Below are 25,409 nucleotides of genomic sequence, written 5' to 3'. Positions count from 1 at the left end.
GAGCGCAAGTCCCATTTAACTCAAAGGGCTTACTTCTGAGTAAACACGCGGACTGCGGCAAAGAACGGCCGCAGTTCAACACCCGGGTCGATAGGCGGCGCTGCGGACGACGCTTTGGGTTCGGTTTCCGGTGTCACGTGATAGAGCCGTCTCACGTGATACGGGTCTCTACAGAGAAACTATTAATCGTCCCGGCAGCCTTTGCGCCTCCTTTTTTTTTAGCCATCGGCGCAAGATGTCTAAGCGAGGTGAGGCCTGCTGAGCTGTGGGGCGGAAAGGGGATCCGCCTCCATCCCCCTAGCTCGGCAAGGGACCGGGGCCGCACATGGCGGGCTGGTGGTGGAGGGAGCTTTGCTGTCGAGGCGGGGAGCTATTCCCGCGCCATAACTCGTGACGGGGGCGGGGGGGGCGTTCGCTGGGCCGGGAAGCCTTCGCGGGAGAGGGCAGCTTGGAACAAGGCCGCCGCCTCCTTCCTTCCCCAGTCTCTGCTTAGCTGCTCGACTTGAGTCCCGCCACGTCCGTACCGACAGCATGCTGGAGCTAGACGCGCAGCTTAGCGGAGTAACGGGCAAAAGCCGGGGAAGGCCGCCCTCTGAAACCCCGCTTGAGAGAGGAGGTTCCAGGGAGGCCGAGGCGGAGGCTGGACCGCCGAGGGAGGCTCTGCGCTCACGCACTGGCCTCATCTACACCAAGCAGGATATTGCAGTGTATGAAAGGCAGGAGCCACACCAAGCAAGATGAAGCAGTATGAAAGCAGCATATGGTCTGTGTCCATGGGCCCAACCGTTGTCAGTGCACTTCAGTCGTGTGGCTCTTGCCTTTTAGATACCGCTTTCATAGTGCAATATCCTGTCTGGTGTAGATTAAGCCACTTACACGAGCTTCAGCGTCGTTTCCATAGAGGAGGGCGAGGGGGAAATGGGGGGGGGGCTTGTAAGCCCTAGAGCACTTACCCCTAAGGAGCCTTACTTTCTCTGACCAATACCTGCAGCCCCCCTGACCTATTGTACCTTCGCCTCTGTTCTGTGGCACATCATCCATTCTTCCTTGTTCGCCACTGCCTCTCTCCTTCCTCTGCGTTTCAGCTGTAAGCCTTGTCAGACTCTCAGGGTACGGGTGGGGGGCCCTGTGCTCTTGTGAAGTGCCATGCATCATGCACATAGTGCTGTTTTAAAAGTAATAACAGTCTGTAGACATTATTTCCATTTTCACCCGTAAACCCTTTGTTTTGTTTGCTTTTTGTTCTCTGTGTGGGATGTTTATATATTTAGTTACTAGGCGTCAAGGAGCATGTGGAGCAGGAGTGCAGAACTACCGTATTTCTTTGATTCTAAGACACCATTGATTGTAAGACGCACACTAATTTCAGTACCACCAACAGAAAAAAAGCTTTGATTCTAAGAAATAATAAACGTACCCACAATTCTAAGATGCACCCCGTTTTTAGAGATGTTCATATGGGGAAAAAAGTGCGTCTTAGAATCAAAGAAATATGGTAGTTCTGGGTGCAGGAGGGGAGATGGCCCCCCTATCCCATCCAGCCCGCAGCAGGCCATATGATGCTGGGTGTGTGTAACAACACACACCTGATGTCATTTGGTCCCTGGATCTTCCACCTGGCACTTGGGCCAGGCGTGACTTTCCTGGTTAGGAAAGCCCTGTGCAAAACCAAACCTGCCTAGTCTTCATCAGAAGAGTGATGGGGACTTGCTTGATTCTGCCCGGTCTTTATCCATCCTGCCTCATTCTCACAATGGGGGGAAGCAGGAGGGGAGGGCGAAGCATAGTCCACTAGCTCTACACCCCTTTCCCTGTTGTTATCTCTGATCTCAGGTTGGAATTAACAGCAGGGATGTGAGGTGGTGGGACTTGGCCTGAGCCAAGGACAGCAGCTGTTCTTTCAGACAGCTGAGTCTCACCAGCCCTTATCTTCATTGTCATGTTGGATCTCAGATAAGAGATAAGAAGGGGGGTGTTTCTACTGCTGTCACATACCAAGAGTGTAATAAGGGGATTCCTCCAGGGGACGGGGCTTAAGCTCTAAACCCTCCTGGAGGCCCCGCTGGCTAGACTGGGGTGCCAGGTGGGCTGGATTCAGCTGGAAGCTCTGCATCCCTGACTAGAGGGTGTATTCCCTTGCCTTGCCATCTGGGTGCTGTGATATATATATATATATATATATATATATATATATAACTATTTTTAGAAATAATAAAAGTGTAGGGAGACTGCTTAGGTTCCATGCACCCCTTGTTTAAACTCATTCATTTTAATAAATCAGTGCAGTATAGATGAAAGATAAGTTACATATGGAATAGCGGGTGGAAGAAATTCTGCATTATTTTGACAGCAACCAGAGAATTAGAGTCAAAAGTGGCAGATGGCATAGCTGGATAGCCTTAACTAACTGTATATCTTTTGTCTGCTTTAACAGGACGTGGTGGTTCTTCTGGTGCAAAATTCCGTATCTCGCTAGGTCTCCCTGTGGGAGCTGTCATCAACTGTGCAGATAATACCGGTATGTCTTAATTGAAAAGGCTTGAAAAAAATAACTCCAAATTCTGGATACCCAATGTCAAAATTTGGGAAACAGCTATGGCCACCATATTTTTGCCTATGGTGGGGATTTTATCCTTTTATCAGCTACATAACAGGAAACATTAAGGTGGTGTAGCTTTTCCTGCCATGGGGAGACAGTGCTTTTGACTGGGGTCCAACAACATGCTAATCCACACTCAGTGGTTGAGTGTGGGTTGTTTGTTGAACCGTGGGCTGGTAACCCAGGACATTTCCCACAGGATAGCTTCTTAACTACTGTGTGGTGGGGAAGGCAGCAAAGAAGGCTTACTTTGCTGCCTCCATTGCATCCTCAAGCTGTCATCCAGTTGAGCTTTTCCGAGTGGTTCAGGGATTAATTACATCTAACCCACCCAATCCAATCCTAGAACCCTCGAGGACTCACTGTGATGAATTTGCAAGACACCTCGAGGATAAAATCACTCACCTTCGTGCTGACTGGAATGCTGCTATTGATTCAGAGTCTGATGAGGGATCCAGTGCAGTGTCTTATCCTGTTTTGTGGGATCAGTTTCAGTTTTTGGAGCCTGAGGATGTGGACAAGGCACTTGCAGCTGTTCAACCCACCACATGCTCTCGGCCCTTTCCCATCTTGGCTTGTTCAAGCTAGCCGCAGGGGGTTGACCCACTGGGTCAGGGGAGTGGTGAATGCATCACTGCGTGATGGGGTGGTTCCTGCAGCTTTCAAGGAGGCAGTGGTGCGACCACTCCTGAAACAACCCTCTCTTGACCCAGAGATTTATGCCAGCTACCGACGGGTCACAAATACCCCGTTTTTGAGCAAGGTGCTCGAGAGAGTGGTGGCGTCTCAACTGTAGGTGCTCTTGGATGAGACTGATTATCTGGATCCATTCCAGTCTGGATTCAGGCCTGGTTTTGGGACAGAATCGGTTTTGGTCGCCCTGACGGATGATCTTCGAGAGAGAGAGAGACAGGGGGAGTGTGACCCTGTTAATTCTTCTCGATCTCTCAGCGGCTTTTGATACTGTTGGCCACGGTATTCTCCTGGACCATCTTCATGAGTTGGAGGCACTGTTCTACAGTGGGTCGGCTCCTACTTGCAGGGTCGGCTCCAGAGAATAGCATTGGGTGACTGTATTTCAGCTGCATGGTAGCTGAACTGTGGTGTGCCACAGGGCACCATCCTGTCCCCAGTGCTAGTCAACATCTGGAGGCCACCAGTGAGGGAGGACGCAGCAGCCAGGCACCTCTCTGCCATGCTTGGGTCCAGCTCCAGCTGAGAGCCCCCTCCCTCCTGCTACCAACTGTCTCTGGAGAGGCCACCAGTGAGGGAGGAAGCAGCAGCCAGGCCCCTCTCCACCGTGCCTGGGTCCAGCTCCAGCTGAGAGCCTCCTCCCTCCTGCTACCAACTGTCTCTGGAGAGGCCACCAGTGAGGGAGGAAGCAGCAGCCAGGCACCTCTCCACCGTGCTTGGGTCCAGCTCTGTTAGAAAAAGAAAGCTATGTTAGCCAAAGTGAAGCCATTTTAGAAAAGAAATAGAATTGCAGGCATTTCACAGCAAGCGAGAAGTCACGTCTATCCATAGGTGTCAGCTTGTTTCCCCCTTTATCTAACAAAAACTGTTACTCCTAGTTCCAGCCTGGAAGGTCATAATTGATGTAGAACAAAGGAACAGTGTTGGTTATTGTAAGACGAAAAGAATACAGAACAACATAACTGTTATGCTAAACTTTATGTTCTGATTGGCTAACACTGTCACTGGGCAAAGCCCAGACACTATATAAAAGTACTTAACTTTCATTTTCTTTGTCTGACCACTCACCTTTTAGAGCTCAGATCTTGATTTAAATCAATAAAGCGCTTTTTGAACCCTCTGTTGTTGTGAAAGTAGAGTCGTGCTTTAGGGCTAATTAGATCTGGCCCCTGGGCAAAAGAACCTTTGTCTAACAGCTCCAGCTGAGAGCCCCCTCCCTCCTGCTGTCAACTATAACTGCTGAACTTTACAACTAAGATTGTAGTGCCTGAATTTGCTTTCCTTTCCCCCCTCCTCCTCCTCCCTCCCAATCCCCTTTCCTTTTGTGTCATGTCTTTTAGATTGTAAGCCTGTGGGCAGGGACTGTCAAGAAATACTTTTGTAAGCCGCCGTGAGAGCCTTTTTTGGCTGAATGGCGGCATAAAAATCCTTAAATAAATAAATAAACATCTATATGAAGCCGTTAGGAGCCGTCATCAGGAGATTTGGGGCAAAGTGTCACCAGTACGCTGATGACACCCAGCTCTATTTCTCTGTAACACCTGAATCAGGAGAGGCCGTGCACGTTCTGAATACAATTCTGGATTCAGTTATGGCTTGGATGAGGGCCAATAAACTGAGGCTGAATCCTGATAAGACAGAGATCTTGTGGGTTGGTGGTTCCCAGGTCCGGGAATTGGGGTGTTTGCCTGTTCTGGATGGGGTTGCAGGTCCGTAGTTTGGGGGTGCTCCTGGATCCATCTTTGTCACTGGAGACCCAGGTGGCCTCGGTGGCCCAGAGCGCCCATTATCAACTTCGGTTTGTACGCCAGCCACGCCCATTCCTGGACAGGGATAGCCTAGCCCAGTCATTCGTGCGCTGGTAACCTCACGACTCAACTACTGTACTGCGCTCTATGTGGGGCTACCCACATATGTGGTTCGGAAACTGCAGCTTGTGCAGAACGCAGCAGCTAAGGTGCTCACCGGGACACCTAGCTCTGCCCATATAAAACCAGCGTTAAAAGAACTGCACTGGCAGCCCGTTAGCTACCGAGCCACGTACAAGGTTATGCTATTATCTTACAAAGCCCTAAACAACTTGGGACCAGGATACCTGGCAGACTTATATTCACCCTGGCGACATTTATGATCTTCAGAGGAGGCCCTGCTCATCATCCCAACACAGAAAGAATGTCACCATGAAGAACCTGGATGGCGGGCCTTCTCTGTAGCAGCACCCGCCCTCTGGAAAACCTTCCCTCATGCGGTTTGGGAGGTGGAAAATGCAATAACTTTTAAATGCCTCCTGAAAACATCTTTTTAAACAAGCCTTCCCTGGACTGTAATTTATTCTGGTTTTATGTGATTTTAAAGTTTTAATCCGGATTTTATGGTTTTAGTTGTAAACTGCCCAGAGAGCTTAGGCTGTTGGGCGGTATAAATATATTATTGCTGTTGTTGTTGTTAATGATAATAATATGACTTAGTTTTCTTAAACAAACCACTTGAGAACCCATGGTTTGTCGTTGGGTTGTTCAGGGTGGTTAACAATCCACCTTGCAGAAAATGTCCTCGTTTCAGACAATATACTAACCCATGGTTCAATAACAACTTTCACTCAACCACAGAGTGTGGATTAGCATGCTGTGTTAATAGCCCCTTTGTCTTGCACCTGAAAAGGCAGAGAAAAATATTTCCCTTGGAAGAAGGACTGTAACTTTGTGATAAAGCATGCGCTGTGCATGCAAAAGTTCTTGAAGTTAATCCCCAACATCTCCAGGTTGGGCCCTCATAATTTCAGTTTTGAGCATCAATAGCAATGCTAAAGGAACAAGTAACTGGGACTAAAAGCAGTGGGCTTTCCCTTCTGAAAAGCACTCGTTGGGTCTGTTTTCCCATGGCCCAGGGAGTTGTCGTGGAAGGGTAAAGTAAAGGCACTACTCTTGGGTGAGGTGACAGCTTGTGCTGTTGTTCCTCAATCAGTGGTGCTACAGATAGTAGGGGTGTGCACTCCACACAAAAGATCTGGGGGTCCGATGGATCTCCGAAATTGCAGTGCAGCTATGATGTGGTTTCAAAACCATTGGAAACCCACAGTGCAGCTTTCTTTACTGGGTTTTCTTTTCTCTTTCTGTGTCTGTCTGCTTTTATTTGCTTCTTGTAGTACCACCCCATGCTCCCCTTTGTATGTGTGTTCATTTGTTCTTGTTCCACACATGGAGATATGGGACTTCGATTTTCGTAGGAGGTAGAAACTTCTACAAGCTCTTGAGAGAAGATGAAGTGCATCTGAAGTGTGTGTGCGTGTGGTGGGGAATGGTTGGAGGGGATTTTTTTTTTAAAAAAAAAAAAACAAACCTTAAGGGATCCGCATCTGCCCTACATAAGAGCTACCAGGGTGCCAAGTTTCATTTCTTTGTCTTTAAAAATGGCGGAGAAATAATAATAATAATAATAATAATAATAATAATAATAATAATAATAATAATTTCTTACCTGCCTCTCCCTCTGGATCGAGGCAGGGAACAACATCAAATATAGAAATACTATAAAATATATAAAACTGATTAAAAACATTTAAAACTAATACATAATTAAAATAACAGCCAGACGTTTTAAAATTCGATGGGGTAGGCCTGCCAAAAGAGATCAGTCTTTATAGCTTTTTTAAATTCAAAAAGACTGTTAAGTTGGCGAATCTCTCCTGGCCGGCCATTCCACAGTCTGGGAGCGGCAGAAGAGAAGGTCCTCTGGGTAATGGTTGTCAGCCTAGTTTTCACTGACTGAAGTAAGTTCTCCCCAGAGGACCTGAGTGTGCGGGGCGGACTGTACGGGAGAAGGCGATCCCGCATGTAACCTGGACCCAAACCATGTAGGGCCTTAAAGGTAATAACCAACACTTTATACTTCGCCCGGAAACTAAATGGCAGCCAGTGAAGTGATTTTAAAATTGTTGTAATATGGTCATCCCTAGGTGTACTGGTGACCAACCTGGCTGCCATATTTTGAACTAGTTGGAAGTTACTGGACTAAGCACAAATGTAGCCCTATGTACAGAGCATTGCAGAAGTCAAGCCTCCAAAGTGTAAGCATTTTTGTTATTTCCTATTGACAATAATAGAGCGGTTCTCTGAAAACGGAGCAGTTTTCCACTGGGTAACCAGATGGTGCAAGGAGACAGAGTTGCCCCAAAAATTGGGGCAAGGAATTGCCTTGTTGGAGCTCCGCCCCAAATTTCGGAGAGGAGCAGACCCGCTCTGCACATCCATAACAGCCAGTCTCAAGAGGAAGTCTCTTTAACTCTGGCCTGGAAGATTAATAAAATGATTGCTTCATTTCATAGGGGCCAAAAATCTGTACATCATCTCCGTGAAAGGGATTAAGGGGCGCCTGAACAGACTACCAGCTGCTGGCGTGGGAGACATGGTAATGGCTACTGTCAAGAAAGGCAAGCCAGAGCTGAGGAAGAAGGGTGAGTGAAATCAGTGGGACTTGAGGCAGCCAAGACCCCAGCTCTCCTCTAGCTCTCTAGCAAGCACCGAGGGTTTAAGGGAAAGGTGGGGTCTTGCTTTATTTCTGTAGAGGCTTGGATAAAGACAGAAATAACTGGGGAACACCTGCTGTACTTATCCAGTCTTGTGTGCAAACAAGTGCCTGCTTTAGGTTGCTGTGGGTCCACCCAAGGGGGAAAGAGGCATTTACCCCTCGCAAGCAAGCAGAATTGTTGATGCTTGTCTAATTATGTCACATTTGTAATACTTGTCAAGTTGCATGTTTTGCCCCCAGGATTTGTTCATTTATATCAGGAGTGGGCAGCAAATATTGTGGCCCCACCATGTTCCCTGGTGCTATGGTTGCTGAAAGTGGCAGCATCTCCTAACAGTTCCAGTAGTTTGCAGCGCTCTCCAGCCATGTTCTCCTTTACTGTGGTGCCCACTGGAAGCAGTGCAAAATGTACATGGCAGCATCTCCTGGCAGTGTTTTCCTCCTATGGCCATTGCACTTGAACCCCTGAAAACCCTGATCATCTCCTCCATGCAAGTATGGTTCTTTCCCACAAAATTGTACCACAAAGACAGTGGCTGGGTTCCACTGCTGCCCTAGCCCCTGCAAAGGAACCCTCCTTGTGGTCCCTGCCACTCCCTCCCTATATCCCACAACGCTGTGTGGCAGTGAAGGAGAAGGAGTGGCTGCCCCCGCCCTCATGGCCTCTTGTGTTCCAGTGAGAGACACTCCGGCAGTGTCTCTGACATGCTTTTGTTGTGGAGGAGGATGCTCAATCACCCTCCTACGCCATAGAGGTGCCTTTGAATCCCCAGAAGCTGAATTGGTGGGAGCTTTGCTGCCGTTGGTGCCTCAGGAGCAAATTCGGGTTTGGGGGAACAATGCAGCCCCTGGAAGTTGGCTCAGCCCTGGCTTACCTAGAAAAGCAGTCTTACTTAAATGTGTTTCATTCAGTCTTAAGAGCTGACTATAGGCTCTAATATGTGTGTCGCATTCAGATAGCTTTTTAAATCAGGTTATTTTAAGGGACTCGGAAGAACTGAAATCTTTTATTAAATTTTTTTTCTATCTGCCCCGATAAAAAATGATCAACCTAGCCAAACAAATGGTTGATCATTTCAAGCCAGTCTGTGAGTTGAGCTCTGTTATTTTCCTAGCCTCTATCCTCCTATATCTTTAGCTTCCTTAACAGCCACACGTAGCCCATCTGGTTCTGATTCAGTCTTTCTGACAGCCTGAGGCTTTCTCCTAGCCAAATAAGTCCCTTTGATTGCCTCACAGAGCTGCACTGTGTGTCGTGGTTATGTTGCTGATACTTCTCCAATGTTACATATGATGCATTTGTTTTATTTTCCTGACTTCGGAGCTTTTTGCTGTCCCCTTCCACCACCTATGACTTGGGTAAAAGACTCACAGCTGCCAATAGCCAATCAACTGTAGAACAGCTTCTATCTAGATTACCAAGGGATATATATGGGAGCCATGATGGTGTAGAGAGGGGATTTAGGCTTAGTAGCACTCTTTATTAGTGGGCTCAGTGAAAATTTTCTCAACATATGTCTCCCAAGTTTGTGTTATTTAAAAGCATTTTAAAGTTGTGATTATGTATATGAATAGTGGTATACAGAATAGCTTGAAACGTTCCAGTTGAACAATAAAAAACCATTAAGCCCCAAAGCAGGAAAAAGTACCTGAAATATAAAGCAGAGCATAAACAGAAGGAAGAGCCAAAACCTGCTGTTAGTCATAACTTACTTTCAAAACAAGTTTTTATGAACCTTTAGAAGAAGAGTTGGGTGGAAGTACTAGAATGTTGGAGCTGCTCTTAAGGAAGCCTGGTACCTAACCCAGGAAATGGTATCTGAATTATGTGTACTGATTTCCAGAAGTGGAAATAAGATAAAGTATGTAGTAGTAATAAAACAATGGTTAAAGCTGCTGATTGTGATGATGAACAAAGGAGGTGGTAGCAACTGGATGCCCTCTTCAGCAATCCAAGTACCAGTGCCAATTTGTTAGGGGCCAATGGCGCCTGAATACCAGGATTTTTCAACCTTAGGTTAAAAGTAGTTTTCTCCTTATGTGTTAAGTCCTACAGTTTGCAATGTCAATTATTTGGCTCTGACCCAATCAGGAAACTAGCTGAATGCATTCCACAATTGCACAGAATTAAAATCTGACTCCTCATGCTTGTGATGGATCCTATACCCATAGCTGCATGTATTCTGCACTTAAAAACAATCAGATTTAATCATTTTAAGTCACATTTAATTAAATGGCAGGCTTAAGGTGTGTAACTCCGCTACTGATTCACAGAGCTTAGCACTGGATGGAGATGATAGATAGATGTTTGAGTGTATATAGCATCCTAAGAATCTTAGCTCTTTAATTCTGTGCAATTGTGGAATGCATTCAGCTAGTTTCCTGTTTGGGTCAGAGCCAAATATTTGACATTGCAAACTGAGGTGTGTTTAAATCTTTAATTTCAAGCCCAAGGATATGTGTATCTTTGCTTCTTATTCTTTGTTTAGCTCTAATTCTGAGTTTTTCTTGCTTCCTGCAGTGCATCCAGCAGTAGTAATTCGTCAGAGGAAATCATACAGAAGAAAAGATGGTGTGTTCTTATACTTTGAAGACAATGCAGGGGTGATAGTTAATAACAAAGGAGAAATGAAAGGTATGGATACTGAGACTGGCCAGTAAAGAAAAAGAACAAAAACGTATTCCTTATTAAGTTTCATGGGTCAGTTTTTTAATAGTCGCCTTTTACCATTTCCCCCCAGGTTCTGCTATCACAGGCCCCGTAGCCAAGGAATGTGCAGATCTGTGGCCCAGGATCGCCTCCAACGCTGGCAGCATTGCATAGGCCTATCTTGTGCTGTTCGTAAAAATCTAATAAAAGTGGTTGTACCAAACTTACTGACTCATTTCTAATGAATGTGACAATTTTCCATTGGAGGAGAGTAGTATATGAATTGGTTTTTTGGCTCCAGCCATAAGTATATCAGTGCAGTTGGTTCTCCGTCATGAAGGTCACTGGGTGACCTTAGGCCAGCCACTTCTCTCTCAACATAAACAACCTCTCAGAATTGTTATGAGGATAATAATAGGGAATGGAGAACCAAGTATGCTGTCTTGAGCTGCTTGAAGGAAAGGTGGGATATTAATGCAATGTGAAATCTCTCCGGGGACAGCTTTTCTCATCTGAATGGTGGGAAAACTTGCCTTGTAGTATTGAGCTAATTCCTCGTGGATATTTTGTTTAACTTGCCTGCTGTACAGTACATCTCTAGTGGAGTTCTATTCTCAGGCAACTTTTCTTGCCATCTATGTATTTGATGGTAGTAGCATCATTGCAGTTGAAGACCTGTTGTAGGCACATTCCCAGTTTGTGCAAGCACCAGCAGTGCTGATTGGCCATGGCCATTGCTCCACTCTAGAACATGCCCAATTCTCTCCTGCATCTGCTCATTCCAAGGGAGTGTCGATAAATATTGAACAAGGTCGCTCAAGCAGCTTGTCCCCTTTATTTTTTATTTCATTTTGTATCCCACCTTTTTTCCTCCCAAGGAACCCAAGGTGGCATACATAATCCTTCTCTCCATTTTATCTTCACAACAACAACCCTGTGAGGTAGGTTGGGCTGAGAGTGTGACTCCCCCAAAGTCACCCAGTGGATTTCCATGGCTGAGTGGGAACTAGAACCCGGATCTCCTGACTCCCAGTCCAACACAGCCACTACACCACACTGGAATCTTCTTCTGGAATATAGGGTTCTTTGGAACAAATATTGCTCATTTTGTGATTACCTCCTATAATAGGAATGAATTGAATTGAGTTTTATTTGATTATAGCACAAAGGCCATTACAAAATACAATACCGTGAAAGAAGAAAGATATACAATATGGCAATACACAGTTACACACCTTTACAAAAAGTCCATAACGGATCAATTATTTTACAGTCCACTGCAAACATCTTTTAAAAATTGTGATGGATTTTCTGTGGTACTATTTGTGATGAAATTACTATAGCCATCCAACAAGACACAGATTTCTATATAGGCAGTGGGGCAATTTTGCCACAGTGAACTAAGTTCAGAATTTCCAAAATCCATGTTGCTGTTAATGCCGGTATTAGGCCAACCGAAAGATTGCAACAAAAAAATAAAAATATTCAAGGTTTCCAGATTATTATTATTACTATATTTATTTGTATCCCGCCTTTTGCTCAATACTGGGCCTCAAGGCGGCCTTACAAAATTTAAAACATATACATTTTAAACCTAGTAAAAGAAATGTACAAAAAAATTTACAATATTACAACATTAAAGGTTTTAAACAAGACAATTTTACAAGACCTTAAGATAGATGGAGGACCAGATTATTCTCCAAAGCCCTTCTGGAACAAAAATGGTTTTGCCTGGTTCCGAAAGCACGAGGGAGCCAGTCTAGCTTCCCCGGGAAGAGAGTTCCAAAGCACTGGAGTAGCCGCCGAGAAGGCCCTCTCCCATGTTCCCACTAAGCACGCCTGTGAAGATGGTGGGACTGAAAGAAGGTCTTCCCCAGAAGATCTCAAAGCACGGGCAGGCTCATCAGGGAGAATACGGTCTTTCAGATAACCTGGACCCGAGCCATATAGAGCTTTATAGGTCAAAACCAGCACTTTGAATTGTGCCCGGAAACAGACTGGAAGCCAGCGGAGCTGTTTTAGCAGGGGAGTTGTGTGCTCCCTGTAACCAGCCCAGGTCAACAATCTAGCTGGAGTTCTTTGAATCAGCTGGAGTTTCCAAAGAGTCTTTAAAGGCAGCCCCTCGTAGAGCGCATTACAGTAATCCAATTGGGATGTAACTAAGGCATGTGTCACTGTGGCCAGGTCCGACATCTCTAGGAATGGGCACAGCTGGCACACTAGCTTTAACTGCAAATGTACTCCTGGCCACCACCAAAACCTGGGCATCCAGGCTCAGCTGAATCCAGAAGTACACCCAAGCTGCGGACCTGTGTCTTCAGGAGGAGTGTAACCCCATCCAGCACAAGCTGAATCCCTATTCCCTGATATGCCTTTAGACTGACCAGGAGCACCTCTGTCTTATCTGGATTAAGCTTCAATTTGTTCGCCTTCATCCAGTCCATTACTGCCAACAGACACCAGTTTAGCACAGAAACCTCTTCCTTGGAATTGGGGAGAAAGGAGTAGTAGAGTTGGGTGTCATCAGCGTACTGGTGGAACTGCACCCCACAACTCCGGATAACCCCTCCCAACGGTTTCATATATATATGATAATTGATAAAAAAAACGGTCAAAGAACACCTAATTTCCTTGAATGAGTTCAAATCTCCAGGGCCCGATGAACTGCATCCTAGAGTAATGAAGGAGCTAGCAGAAGAACTCTCAGAACCTTTGTCTATTATCTTTGCAAAATCATGGAAAACAGGTGAGGTGCCGGACGAATGGAGGAGGGCTAACGTTGTCCCTATCTTCAAAAAGGGCAAAAAGGAGGAACCTGGGAACTATAGACCAGTCAGTCTGACATCCATCCCTGGGAAAATTCTGGAGCAGATTATAAAGAAGTCAATCTGTAAACACCTTGAAATCAATGCGGTGATCACTAGAAGCCAACATGGATTTGTCAGGAACAAGTCCTGTCAGACTAATTTGATCTCATTTTTTGATCGGGTAACCTCCCTTGTGGACTGTGGGAATGCTGTGGATGTCATATAACTTGACTTCAGCAAAACTTTTGACAAAGTGCCCCATGATATTCTGATTAACAAACTAGCTAAAAGTGGGCTAGATGGAACAACTATTAGGTGGATTCACAGTTGGCTACAGAATTGGACTCAAAGAGTACTTAACAATGGAACCTTCTCAAACTGGGGAGAGGCAACGAGTGGGGTACCGCAGGGCTCAGTCCTGGGCCCATTTTTCAACATTTTAATTAATAATTTGGACGAGGAGGTGCAGGGAACGCTGATAAAATTTGAAGATGACACAAAATTGGGTGGGATAGCTAATACCCTGGAAGACAGAAACAAACTTCAAAGTGATCTTGATAGGCTGGAGTGCTGGGCTGAAAACAACAGAATGAAATTTAATAGGGATAAATGCCACGTTCTACATTTAGGAAATAGAAACCAAAGACACAGTTACAAGATGGGGGATACTTGGCTCAGCAATACTACAAACGAGAAGGATCTTGGAATTGTTGTAGATCGCAAGCTGAATATGAGCCAACAGTGCGATATGGCTGCAAGAAAGGCAAATGCTATTTTGGGCTGCATTAATAGAAGTATAGCTTCCAAATCACGTGAGGTACTGGTTCCTCTCTATTTGGCCCTGGTTAGGCCTCATCTAGAGTATTGCATTCAGTTCTGGGCTCCACAATTCAAGAATTGCAGACAAGCTGGAGCGTGTTCAGAGGAGGACAACCAGGATGATCAGGGGTCTGGAAACAAAGCCCTATGAAGAGAGACTGAAAGAACTCGGCATGTTTAGCCTGGAGAAGAGAAGATTGAGGGGAGACATGATAGCACTCTTCAAATACTTAAAAGGTTGTCACACAGAGGAGGGCCAGGATCTCTTCTCGATCCTTCCAGAGTGCAGGACACGGAATAACGGGCTCAAGTTAAAGGAAGCCAGATTCCAGCTGGACATCAGGAAAAACTTCCTGACTGTTAGAGCAGTACGACAATGGAATCAGTTGCCTGGTGAGGTTGTGGCCTCTCCCACACTAGAGGCCTTCAAGAGGCAGCTGGACAACCATCTGTCAGGGATGCTTTAGGGTGGATTCCTGCATTGAGCAGGGGGTTGGACTCGATGGCCTTGTAGGACCCTTCCAACCCTGCTATTCTATGATTCTATCTTAAATAGCATGGGGACAAAACAGAGCCCTGAGGGACTCTCACCAATCCAAGGACCCTGTCCACATCATCAGACTGTACAAACTGAAAGGTATCCAATAATGCAGGACAAACAGGTGCCAACGTTACACCCCCTGGGTCTATCAACAATAGCATCCAAGTCAGAGTGGATCCGAGTGATTTTGTCTACAAAGTGTTGGGCAAATTGGTCACAGCAGGCTGTTGTAAGGTCTGAAATCTTCTCTTGGGGGCCAGAGTGTAGAAGGCTCCTGACCACCCGAAGCAGCTCCGCTGGACGGCTTTTTGCAGATGCAATAGTGGCAGAGAGAAAAAGTTTTTCGCTGCCTGAATAGGGAGACATTTGTTTCCCTCCCTCAAAATACTAGAACCTGGGATCATCCCAGGAAACTGATTGGTGGAAGATCCAGGACAAATAAAAGGAAGGACTTCTTCACACAGCGCATAGTTAAATTTTGGAACTCACTACCACAGGATGTAGTGATGGCCACCAATCTAGATGGCTTTAAAAGCGGGTTGGATAAATTCCTGGAGGCAAGGGCTATCAATGGCTACTAGCCCTGATGGTTGTGTGCTATCTCTAGTATTCGAGGCAGTAAGCCTGTGTGCACCAGTTGCTGGGGAACATGGGCAAGAGGGTGCTGTTGTACCATGTCCTGCTTGTTCATCCCTGGCCGATGGCTGGTTGGCCACTGTGCAAACAGAGTGCTGGCCTAGATGGACCCTTGGTCTGATCCAGCATCAAGGCACTTCTTATGTTCTTATGTAAGAGATGTTGGATCCTCCATTTTGGGGGAAGTATAGTCCAGGAACCCATGTGCTTCAACCAGGGTAGAAAACACTTCAGAGAACAGCTGTATTCATATTCACCAAAATGGGGGAATATCCAACATTCCACCCCCACCTTCCTGGGACCTTCCTGTAACCATCACATGACCTAGTGATCTGCAGTTTCTTCCTCCCACACTACACTTTGGGATGCGTCTGACTTTACAGACACGGACCTGGTTCCTTTGACATGACAACCCACAGTGGGTTGTCACTGTTGTTTGTTTCATGGTGGGTTGTGATGTACTGTACATTGTTGCCTCTTTAGATAGTGACACCTTTTTTCCACGTTAGGGAGATTTGTACATATTTAATGTTACATTTCCCCCACTTTTGGGGAAATTTAACTTTACTTTTGGTGAGATTTGAGCAATCCCACACACATCAAGGTAAAGCATGCAAAGAGAGATCCTCTGCCCAAATCTATTTGAATAAAGATTTGCTCTATGGCAACCTCTCTTGGTTGTTATGGAGCAATTGTCTACTGCTAGCATCACAGTGACTGTATGGTAAGGCAATAATGAGGGTTGCTAGGGAGGAGGTGGTAAAAGGAGGGTGGTACAGTTGATGTCGTTTTTACTTGCCTCTGACAAACATGACTTGTGTTACACAAAGATGCCTACAGAGACAGAAGGAATTCATCCTTGACGGTGTGGCAGTGGACACCATAGCAAGTAGCTATACCAATATCCTGCCCAAGCTGTGGTCTGCATTGCCTCCTTATAACGCTCAGCTGGACATCCATGCTGCCAGCTACTTTTCATCCCCAGTGGTCAAGTCAGTGTTGAAAAGGACAGAACAGGTAATCACATCTGGATGTTGAGATGGAAACCAATGGAGCAGATAATCACAGAGATTTGAGTGGGATCTGCTGACTCCTGCTCCTGCAAGACATAGTCCATAGGAACTTAAGAACATAAGGAGCTATGCTGGGTCAGACCAAGGGTCCATCTTGTCCAGCACAGTGGCCAGAACATATAAAAAAGTAAATATTATCTACAAATCACAACCCCCAAAATCTAGCCCAATTATGTCCTTATAATCCTTCCTAAAGATACCTGAAGATGGCAAACAGATGCTCAGAAGGGATGTGTGAAATTTTGAAATATCCTAATGGAATGTTATGTGGGTTGGGGCCAAGTTGGTAAACACATTTCTCCCTTCAATATTCAAGTGTTCTTCCCTTCCTTGGAATGTTTTGTCACTGCTTGATGTCACAACTGTCTCTATGAGCTCACTGGACATGCCACCCATGGCATCAATCCAATTGTCTGAGAATTTTCAGAAACAGGAAAAATCAGAAAGAACCAAAAAACCAAAATATTTTATAGCATCTTAAAGACTAACAAATTTATTTGGCACACACTTTCACAGAGCAGCACACACCTCATGAGATACATAAAGTATCATCCTAAATGTTGGAGGGGGGGATAGATAGGAGTGAAATCAAAGAGAAATGAAACACAAAAAAGAAGAGTTTTAATTCTGTAAAAGCAAAGCAGTTATAGTGACAATTAAGGCGATGTTGGCTATTTTGCTTTTATGTAGTTAGCACAGTCCATTGTGCATTTTATTTTACTCTGACCTCACTCTCCATTCTCACTACCATGGGCATGAATTGCATATATCTGCCTATTTAGGATGACACTTCAGGCATCTGATGAAATAGATGGTCTATGAAAACTTAAGCTACAATAGATTTGTTAGTCTTTTAAGTTACCACAAGACTCTCGTTTTTTGTTACAACAGACTGACCTCTCTGGAAAATGAAAATATTCAATGAGAGGAAGAACCGAGTTCTTTGTAGTACATAGCACACTGATGGTGCTAAAACATTAAGTTGAATTAATTGGATTTGTTTTTCTTTTCCTTGTTACAGACACGTGGAGGAACCTCCAGGGATGGCTGGATAGTAGATTATTTCCATATCTACGGGCCAGGGCAGAGATACTTGAACAGGAGAAACTGGGCAGGAGCAGGTGGGCACAGTGCCCACTGATCCTTTTCTTGTGATTAATTTCAACTGCAGTTGTTTTCCTCCTTGGAGCAGACTCCCCTAATCCCTCAGATCAGGGATGGGCAACTCTGGAGGGTCTGGGGAACAGTTTGTCTCTCTGCCGAAGGTCACTCCCCAGCCCCACCAAAATCGGTGTTGTCAGATCCAAATCAGCTGCAGTTCAGTGACGAGGGGGGAAAGCTGCATTTTTGCTTTAGAACAAGATTAGCAGTCACCGTGTGCCTTGCTTTAATGCAAAACCATGCTCCCCAAGCCCCAGGGTGGTGGTATAGTAAAAAAATGTGTCTTTTTAAAATAACTTATTCTTTCTTTCTTTTTTTGGCTGCCTCCAAGCATCACCAAAATTCAGTGGCATAGCAGCAGTCATCTGGGAGCAGCAGGGGCTGCAACAAAGTGTGTGAGAGCCCTATGCAGAGCTACGTGTTGCCCACCCCTGGTTTAGATTGATTTAGGAACCTAGGAAGCTGCCTTATACCGAGTCAGACCCTTGGTCCATCTAGCACAGTATTGTTGACACTGACTGGCAGTGGCGCTCAAGGGTTTCAGGCAGGATTCTTCACCCTACCTGGAGAAGCTGGGGATCAATTTAGGAGCTGTATATAATAATTACACATTCAGGGTTAAGCTACACACTATATTAAATACATAGCACGCAGTTGATCCCCAGTGTGAGGGGCACTGATCTGGATTGGGAGCACCACACATGAGTAGGGGAGGTTAAACCTTCCCACCTAGCCCCTTCCCCTCCCTAAATTTGCTCCCTCATGCAAGGACTAAAAAGGGGGGTTGGATTCCATTGACATCAATGGAGGGGTTTTTCCTAATTTTAGGGTTGTGGGGGTAAATCTGTGAAGGTGGGGAAGAGGCTCCATAAGGAGGTTTAAACCTCTCCTACTTGGGTGCAATAGTCATGATCTGGATTGGGCCCCGCATACTTACTCAAAGGTAAAAATGAAAGCGAGCATCAGCTGCATACAACATGTGTGATTTAGCCGTCAGGTGTGGTTATGGTTATGTAGCTAAATGAGTGAGGAAAACGGGCTGGCAAAGGAAACATCAGGGTATCCCCCAGTTGGTCTCCCCAGCTCAGAGCTGGGCTAAGTGACATCAACTGCCCAGTATGAAAGGAGGGGGCGAGACGGAAGCAGGCAAAGGAAACTGTTTGTTTGAAATGGGGTTTTTTGCCACTCCTCAGCCAAAGAGGCTCCCAGAACAGCTTACATATAATCAATTAAACAAGACAGTCCCTGTTTGCAGGCTTACAGACTACAAAGGACATGACATAGAAGGAGAAAAGAATAGGGTGGGAAGGGAGAAAAAATATTCTTTCATCAGGGTTGGAAGAATGGCCCTGCTAAGCCCTCTCATATCCCTCAGTACAGCCAGGGCTGGCCCTAGGGGTGGGCAAGCTGAGCGATTGCCTGGGATGATGGGGAGTGCCAAAGCGGTCCGGGGGGGGGGGGGGCGGGGGGCACCAAAGGCACTCCTCGTCTGGGGCCCAATGTATGTTAGGGCCAGCCCCGAGTACAGCCTCCTGGAATGGCTGCTGGTGATAAAAGTTGAGGGAAGAGGAGCCTTCATGAGAGAGGTCTTCAGCAGGGCTGGTAGAACCACCCTGCTCTCCCTGGCATCTCCCTCCCTCCAGCCTGTTGGCGTGACTGTTGAGGGAGGAGCCTTCGTAAGGCAATCCTGCTGTAGTTGGTCTGTCAGGAATTTCTTGGAAGGGCCGCTTTTGGCAGTATTTGTCTCCCAACAGATATCAGGATAATTGAAGTCCCCCATCACTACTACATCACACTTCCTTGAAACACTGGCAATTTGTTTCTCAAAAGTTTCATCCTCATCTTCTCCTTGATTGGGTGGTCAGTAGTGGACTCCGATTATCATGTTCTTTTTATTCCTTGCCCCATTTATTTTAATCCAGACGCTCTCGACGGGGCTCCCAGTCTCATCCGCCTGTATTTCTGTGCAGGGATAGGTATTTTTAACATATAGTGCAACTCCGCCTCCCTTTCTATTTCTTCTGTTCTTTCTATTTCTTCTGTTCTTTTTGAACAAGTTATATCCTTCAATTGCTATATTCCAGTCATGGGAGTCATCCCACCAAGTTTCAGTTATACCTATCAAGTTGTATTTGCCTTCATGTAATAAAAGTTCAAGTTCGTTCTTTTTGTTTCCCATGCTCTGGGCATTAGTATATAGACATTGAAGACCATGTGTTTTATAGTCTGGCTTTGTTCCTACATTGTTGTGGACACTATTTTGGGGCACTATTGGAGGTGTTCTCTGTACTGTGGTGCATGGGCCTTCATCCATTGTTGCCTTGAAGTTTACTTCTCCTGGCCTCATAAGATTCAGTTTAAAGCCCTCCTGATCAAGTTCTTCATGCTGTGGCCAAACACATTCTTTCCAGCCCTTGTGAGGTGCAACCCATCCCTTGCCAGCAGTCCATCTTCCAGATAGCATAGCCCGTGGTCCCAGAATCCAAAACTCTCACGTCAGCACCACCTTCGTAGCCAGTTGTTCACCTGGAGTATTTTACTTTCCCTTTCTAATCCTCTTCCAAGAACTGGGATGGATGAGAAAACTACCTGGGCCTCAAAGTTCTTCAATTTCCTTCCCAGAGCTTCAAAGTCTAACATGATTTCTTCGTAGCTCCGCTTGGCAACATCATTTGTTCCCACATAGATGAGAAGAAAAGGGTATGTGTCTGTGGGCTTTATGAGCTTCGGTAACCCTTCAGTCACATCTCTAATCTGTGCTCCAGGGAGACAGCACACCTGGCGAGTCCATGGGTCTTCACGACATACTTGGGTTTCAATCCCACACAGCAGGGAGTCTCCCACAACGACTACTCTTCTCTTCTTCTTGGTTTACTGACCTTCTGCCTCTTGGTCACTGTTGCATGGTGTCTCCTGTAATTCTTCCTCTGCAAACTGTCCTCCAGTCTCATCCTCCAGTAGCTGAAAGCGGTTGCTCAACTCTAATGGTTCCACCGGTGCAGAATGCTTTCTAGTTCTTCTGCTCCTAATTGTCACTCTTTTCCCGAGAGTTTCCTCTTCATTGGCTTTCCTCCCCTCAGCATACTCCACTTCTGCTTCAGCTGGCTGTTGTTCTTCAGTCTCTTGTGCTTCTTGTTGCTGTTGCAGTTACATTATTCTGTCTAAGAACTCCTCGTCTTCTCTTATTCCTTGAAGGGTGGACACTCGCCGCTCAAGTCCTCTCACTTTTTCTTCCAAAAGTGCCACCAGCTTGCACTTGTTGCAGGTGTACGCCATGTTGAGCTCAGGCAGGATCACTAACATTGCACACACTTTGCAGGTCATCACCGCTAGGGACTCCTTTCCGTCCATATTGTCTATTTCTGTCCCCCCCTTTCTGATTATAGTGGAATTGCCTGTACAATTAAGCATGATCCGTAGTCACAGAATTCTGAGCATCTGGAGGAAGTTCAAAAAATGGGTTGAGGGGACAGAATGGTGTATTCTGAAAGAAGGCATGGCTGGCATGCTGTAACAATGAACAGTAGCACTCCACTAGTGTGCTTCAGGAAAGCAGACAGTGTGCTATGAGAAGGGAAGTCTCCCGTGAGCTCCACACATCCATCCACAGAGGAGACCACTGACACCATTTCTGCATGAATCAGTGCTCTTGCTTTTCCTCCTGAAAATGTTGAGTTGGAAAGTTTTTTCAGTGCCCAAAATTGGGATCTAATTAGAATGTCAGAAATAGATAGATATAGATATTATAAAGAAGTTTAAAAAGCACACATTAATTTTTTGTGCTGTATATATTTCTGAAAAATATTCTTTCCAATAGCCAAAAGTATTTGAGCTGAAATACTTGATTAGGAAAACAAATCAATAATGGAAAACCCCTTCCAGGTGGGAGGTGTCTCCAGATCAGTGCCTTGCACAGAAACATGAGGTAGGCTGTCTTGAGGGTAGATCATTCTTGCTCTTTCACACTTCAAAAGTAAACTCCTTTTGGATGTAAAAGTGAAGTGTGCCTCCAAACGTAATTCAGAAAAAAACATGCATTGGCTATCAGAAGTTTAGGAAATTAATCTTTGACATTCATGTATAGTGCTTTCCAAATGTACAAAAATCCTTCACATAACATTGTATTAATAATCCATATAATAGGTTGTAATGGAGGGGTGGACAACCCACAGCCCAAGGGCTTCATGCAGCCCTCTGCCTAATGTCAAAAGCCCTCTACAAGCAATCATTTCAGACCTCTGGCAAGAATGATCTCTCCCTCCCCTAGCAGTTGGATGGATGGGAAAGAAGCCTGAGAGAGAGAAAGGGTGGCCCTGCCCAGTTCTAGCCCCACACATTTGCTGGCTTCATCCCACAGCCCTTTGCGGGGGTGGGTGGGGGAGGTTCCCAGAGAGGGGCAGAGGCTAAGAGAACAATGGCTTGCCTGGGGCCATCTTGTGAGTTACTGGCAGAGATAAGACTGGTGCCAGGAACTCCTTGATTTACCGCTCAGCCTACAACACAAACTGAACAGCTACTACAACGCTAGCTCAAACTCAGGCTGCAGTCCTAGACACACACTTGCCAGGGACTGAGTCCCTTTGAACTTTATAGGACATAAACAAACTTAGGCCTGTATTGTTCGTTTATCTGTATTGTTGTGGGCTCTTCCACACCAGAGGCATTCAAGAGGCAGCTGGACAACTATCTGTCAGGGATGCTTTAAGGTGGATTCCTGCATTGAACAGGGGGTTGGACTCGATGGCCTTATAGGGCCCTTCCAATTTTACTATTCTATGATCTTGAATTACTTCTGGTCCATGGATGGAGGAAAAAGAAGGGATAGTAACTGTTTTTTTCTTTTGGTACAGGCCATTCTCTACAGCAAGTGGCTGGTCACCATTTGCACTTGATGGATGCAAAGCCTGTGAAAGGTTACAATGGTCAATATGGTTATCGTCGCAACACACCTGATCTCCGCACACGCTCTTCTTGCTTTGGTGAAGTCACATGGCTTCCCCTCCACTGAATAGCAACTTATACCCTCTATGTGTTCCTCTAACTCAATTCTAACTGATTTTTTGTTCTTGACTTTTTCAGAATAATAAAGTACTCTTAATTTTCTTACACAGTTTGTTGCTGGTGGGGAATGAGATGGTAGAGGGTTATCTTATGGTGAAGAAGCAGACTGTATGTGCTGAAAGTGGTTTGACCATATACACCACTACATTCAGAGTCATTTGTTTTCAGGGCAGATAATGTGTCCAGACCAATGACACTTTGAATGCATGTTTGCATACTATTCCTCAATAAGCAGCCCAACAGCAAGCCTATTTAATCAACCCTCTAACCCTTTTCTCATCCCTGTTGTCCCTGCTCTTTGCACATGTGCTATGGCATGAAAACATTTAGTCTGTGCTGAGATGCCACCAAGAGCAGCAAAAACATAGAAGTGATCCCTTATGGTGTGATAGATTGGGGTGTGCTATACCTATGTGTACAAACTTAGGCATATTTATTTTGGGTAATTCTCACTGGGTGAGACTTACCCAAAATAAGTCTGGCAAAGTGACAACCCTGCACAGCTGCCACCACCTAACCACTTAGCTGTAGCAGCCAGGAAACCGAGATATAATGGGGCATTTGTCACCACCACCCAGCTACCAACCCACAGACCAGTCACATATGTGAAGAAAGAGCACAGTAGTAACACTCTCCTGCAAGGGCTGCCGAGAGCAGGTTCAGGCCCGGGGTGTGTGGATTTGGACCCCCCAGCACAGGCGGACTGGCTAAAAAACTTTACACAGGATCTGTATTGATGTGCAAAAAAACCCCAAATATGCCCTGCCTGGTATATTGGCCAATAACTGACAGAATTTTGTATATCATTATTTTCTTTGAAATTCACCAGGTTTACAATGAATGCCAAAAGCAATAGACAAATAATAATACTACCAAGAAAGACAAAAACATGCAACGTAATTGGTCCCCGATCCAGACCCCTGTAATTTGTACCAGCTCCACACAAACACCCTCTCGTTGGCCCTGGGTAGACCAGGTGAAACCCAACCGGCCACTCAGCCACCCACCTTCAACCAGCAAACACTTGGTTTAGCACCAGGAGTTACCCTGAAGTAAACACACAGCTTTAAAGCAGCTTATGAAGGGAAGGGATGAAGGGAAGGTAAAATGGGTTTAAAGGAATAAAAGAGGTAAAAGCAATAGCACAGTAAAATATAATAAAACAGAGAGCCTTCACCAATCTATACAGCACTACATATAGTGCCTCCAGTCAGTTAGCCACAGCAGTTCAACATGCAGCAAGGCCACCCAGGAGACAAAAAAAAAATCTTCAACCCCTCTCTTCTTGCCCTCAGATCCAGGCAGTCTAGGTGATTGGCCTCCACCAATCACTGGGCAAGCGGCTCCTCCTAAGCTCCCCGCCCCCTCATTTCCCCACCAGACCAGCTGTAATCATTTCCCCAATTAACTAAGACAGCCAAGGCCTTGAGTCCCAGGCCTGTTTCCAACAACTTTAGATAACAGCCTACCAGGTGGTTCCTGTATACATGTTAGCTAACTCTGAGTTGATGGCAGCTCTTTCTAGGGAGACCAAGAAACACCAGGGCCCTATTCACAACATATACACGAGGACCCTAAAGAGCCTTAGCCCTGTGGAAAAACCTAGGTTCCACAAGTAGGAGGCCCTAGGTTCAAATTCTGGGTGTTGTTTCCAGGTGGAAAAGGTTGAGAGCACACACACAGAGCCCTGGGAGACTAAAGTGACTGAACCAATCAGGAGGGACATTGTGTGCATGAATTACGTAGTTCCTTTTTTGCTTATCCCCCCACCCTTGTGTTTTGTTTGACTGGCCAATACTGCTAGTTATCAGCTCGGTGGACCTCATTGCCTATCCTCAGGGGTCCTTCTCTGCGAGCCTCTGCCAAAGGAAGTGAGGCCAGTGGCTACCAGGAGGAGGGCCTTCTCTGCTGTGGCACCCCGGCTGTGGAATGAGCTCCCTAAGGAGGTTCGCTTGGCACTTACATTATATGCCTTTAGATGCCAGGTGAAGGCCTTTTTTATTCTCCCAGCATTTTAACAGTCTATAAATAAATTTTAACTTGGTGTTTTAAATTTGTAATTTTGCATTGCTGCTGTTTTTATCTGGTTGAGCTTTTATATTGTATTTTATATTATGGTTTTACACCGTTGTTTTATACTTTGAATGGTTTTAATTTTTGTGAACCGCCCAGAGAACTCCAGCTATTGGGCGGTATAGAAATGCAATAAAGACCATAACTGATTAGCCACGACAAATAAAGGTAGCTTCCATGTCCAAAGTCAGTGTGTTGATGAATAAACAGGAGGGGGTAAAACAATGGGAGAGCTGCTGCCTTTGTGCCTTGATTCACCAGTTTCTCAAAGGCATATGATGGAAAAAGGATGCTAGAATGCGAATTTATTTATTTATTTATTACATTTATATACCACCCCACAGCCGAAGCTCTCTGGGCGGTTTACAACAGTTAAAAATGGTAAACATTAAAAGTATACAAAATTTAAAAAACCATCAGAAACATAAAAACGACAGCATAAAAACAACAGTATCCATTTAAAAACAACAATTCTGGGGTCCATTAAAAACCAACGCTTGTTCTTATGCTGCCTTTCTCAGCCTTTGGTCCCCAGAGGCTGGACTACAGCTTCCATCATCCCCAGCCACCACACCCCTGTCTGGTAGTGATGGGGATTGTAGTCCAAGATCATGGCGAGAGGAAGGCTGTTACAGGGAATGAATTATTGAGATAGAGATAGCGGGAGGGAACCCAAGTCAGAATTCCCTCTGAGTGCATCTAAAAGTGGGCGCGCGCGCGCGCCGCCACGCAGGCCGCTCTTTCGGTCTGCATCAATAAGACATTGACT

At 45.5% G+C, this 25,409-nt stretch overlaps 2 protein-coding genes and 1 non-coding gene across 3 annotated transcripts; all 3 read left to right on the top strand.

The window, feature by feature from the left end:
* Window positions 1–144: 144 nt before the first annotated feature.
* On the top strand, window positions 145–10,692 carry RPL23 (ribosomal protein L23). Its single transcript, XM_063132755.1, has 5 exons — window positions 145–248; window positions 2,435–2,518; window positions 7,617–7,745; window positions 10,341–10,454; window positions 10,561–10,692. The coding sequence occupies exons 1-5, from the start codon at window positions 236–238 to the stop codon at window positions 10,641–10,643; spliced, it is 423 nt and encodes a 140-aa protein (XP_062988825.1). The 5' UTR covers window positions 145–235; the 3' UTR covers window positions 10,644–10,692.
* Window positions 6,135–6,269, top strand: LOC134413506 (small nucleolar RNA SNORA21). The gene has a single exon (XR_010026513.1). It is a non-coding gene; the product is annotated as a small nucleolar RNA SNORA21 (small nucleolar RNA).
* Window positions 10,693–16,082: 5,390 nt separating the features above from the next.
* Window positions 16,083–22,524, top strand: SPMAP1 (sperm microtubule associated protein 1). Its single transcript, XM_063116777.1, has 3 exons — window positions 16,083–16,289; window positions 17,367–17,466; window positions 22,357–22,524. Exons 1-3 carry the CDS (start codon window positions 16,083–16,085, stop codon window positions 22,512–22,514), a joined length of 465 nt encoding a protein of 154 aa, XP_062972847.1. The 3' UTR covers window positions 22,515–22,524.
* The last annotated feature ends 2,885 nt before the right edge of the window (window positions 22,525–25,409 follow it).

The sequence above is a fragment of the Elgaria multicarinata genome, chromosome 1 (assembly GCF_023053635.1).
Source record: "Elgaria multicarinata webbii isolate HBS135686 ecotype San Diego chromosome 1, rElgMul1.1.pri, whole genome shotgun sequence".
NCBI classification, from domain to species: Eukaryota; Metazoa; Chordata; class Lepidosauria; order Squamata; family Anguidae; genus Elgaria; species Elgaria multicarinata.
This window is presented reverse-complemented; position numbering and strand designations above follow the sequence as displayed.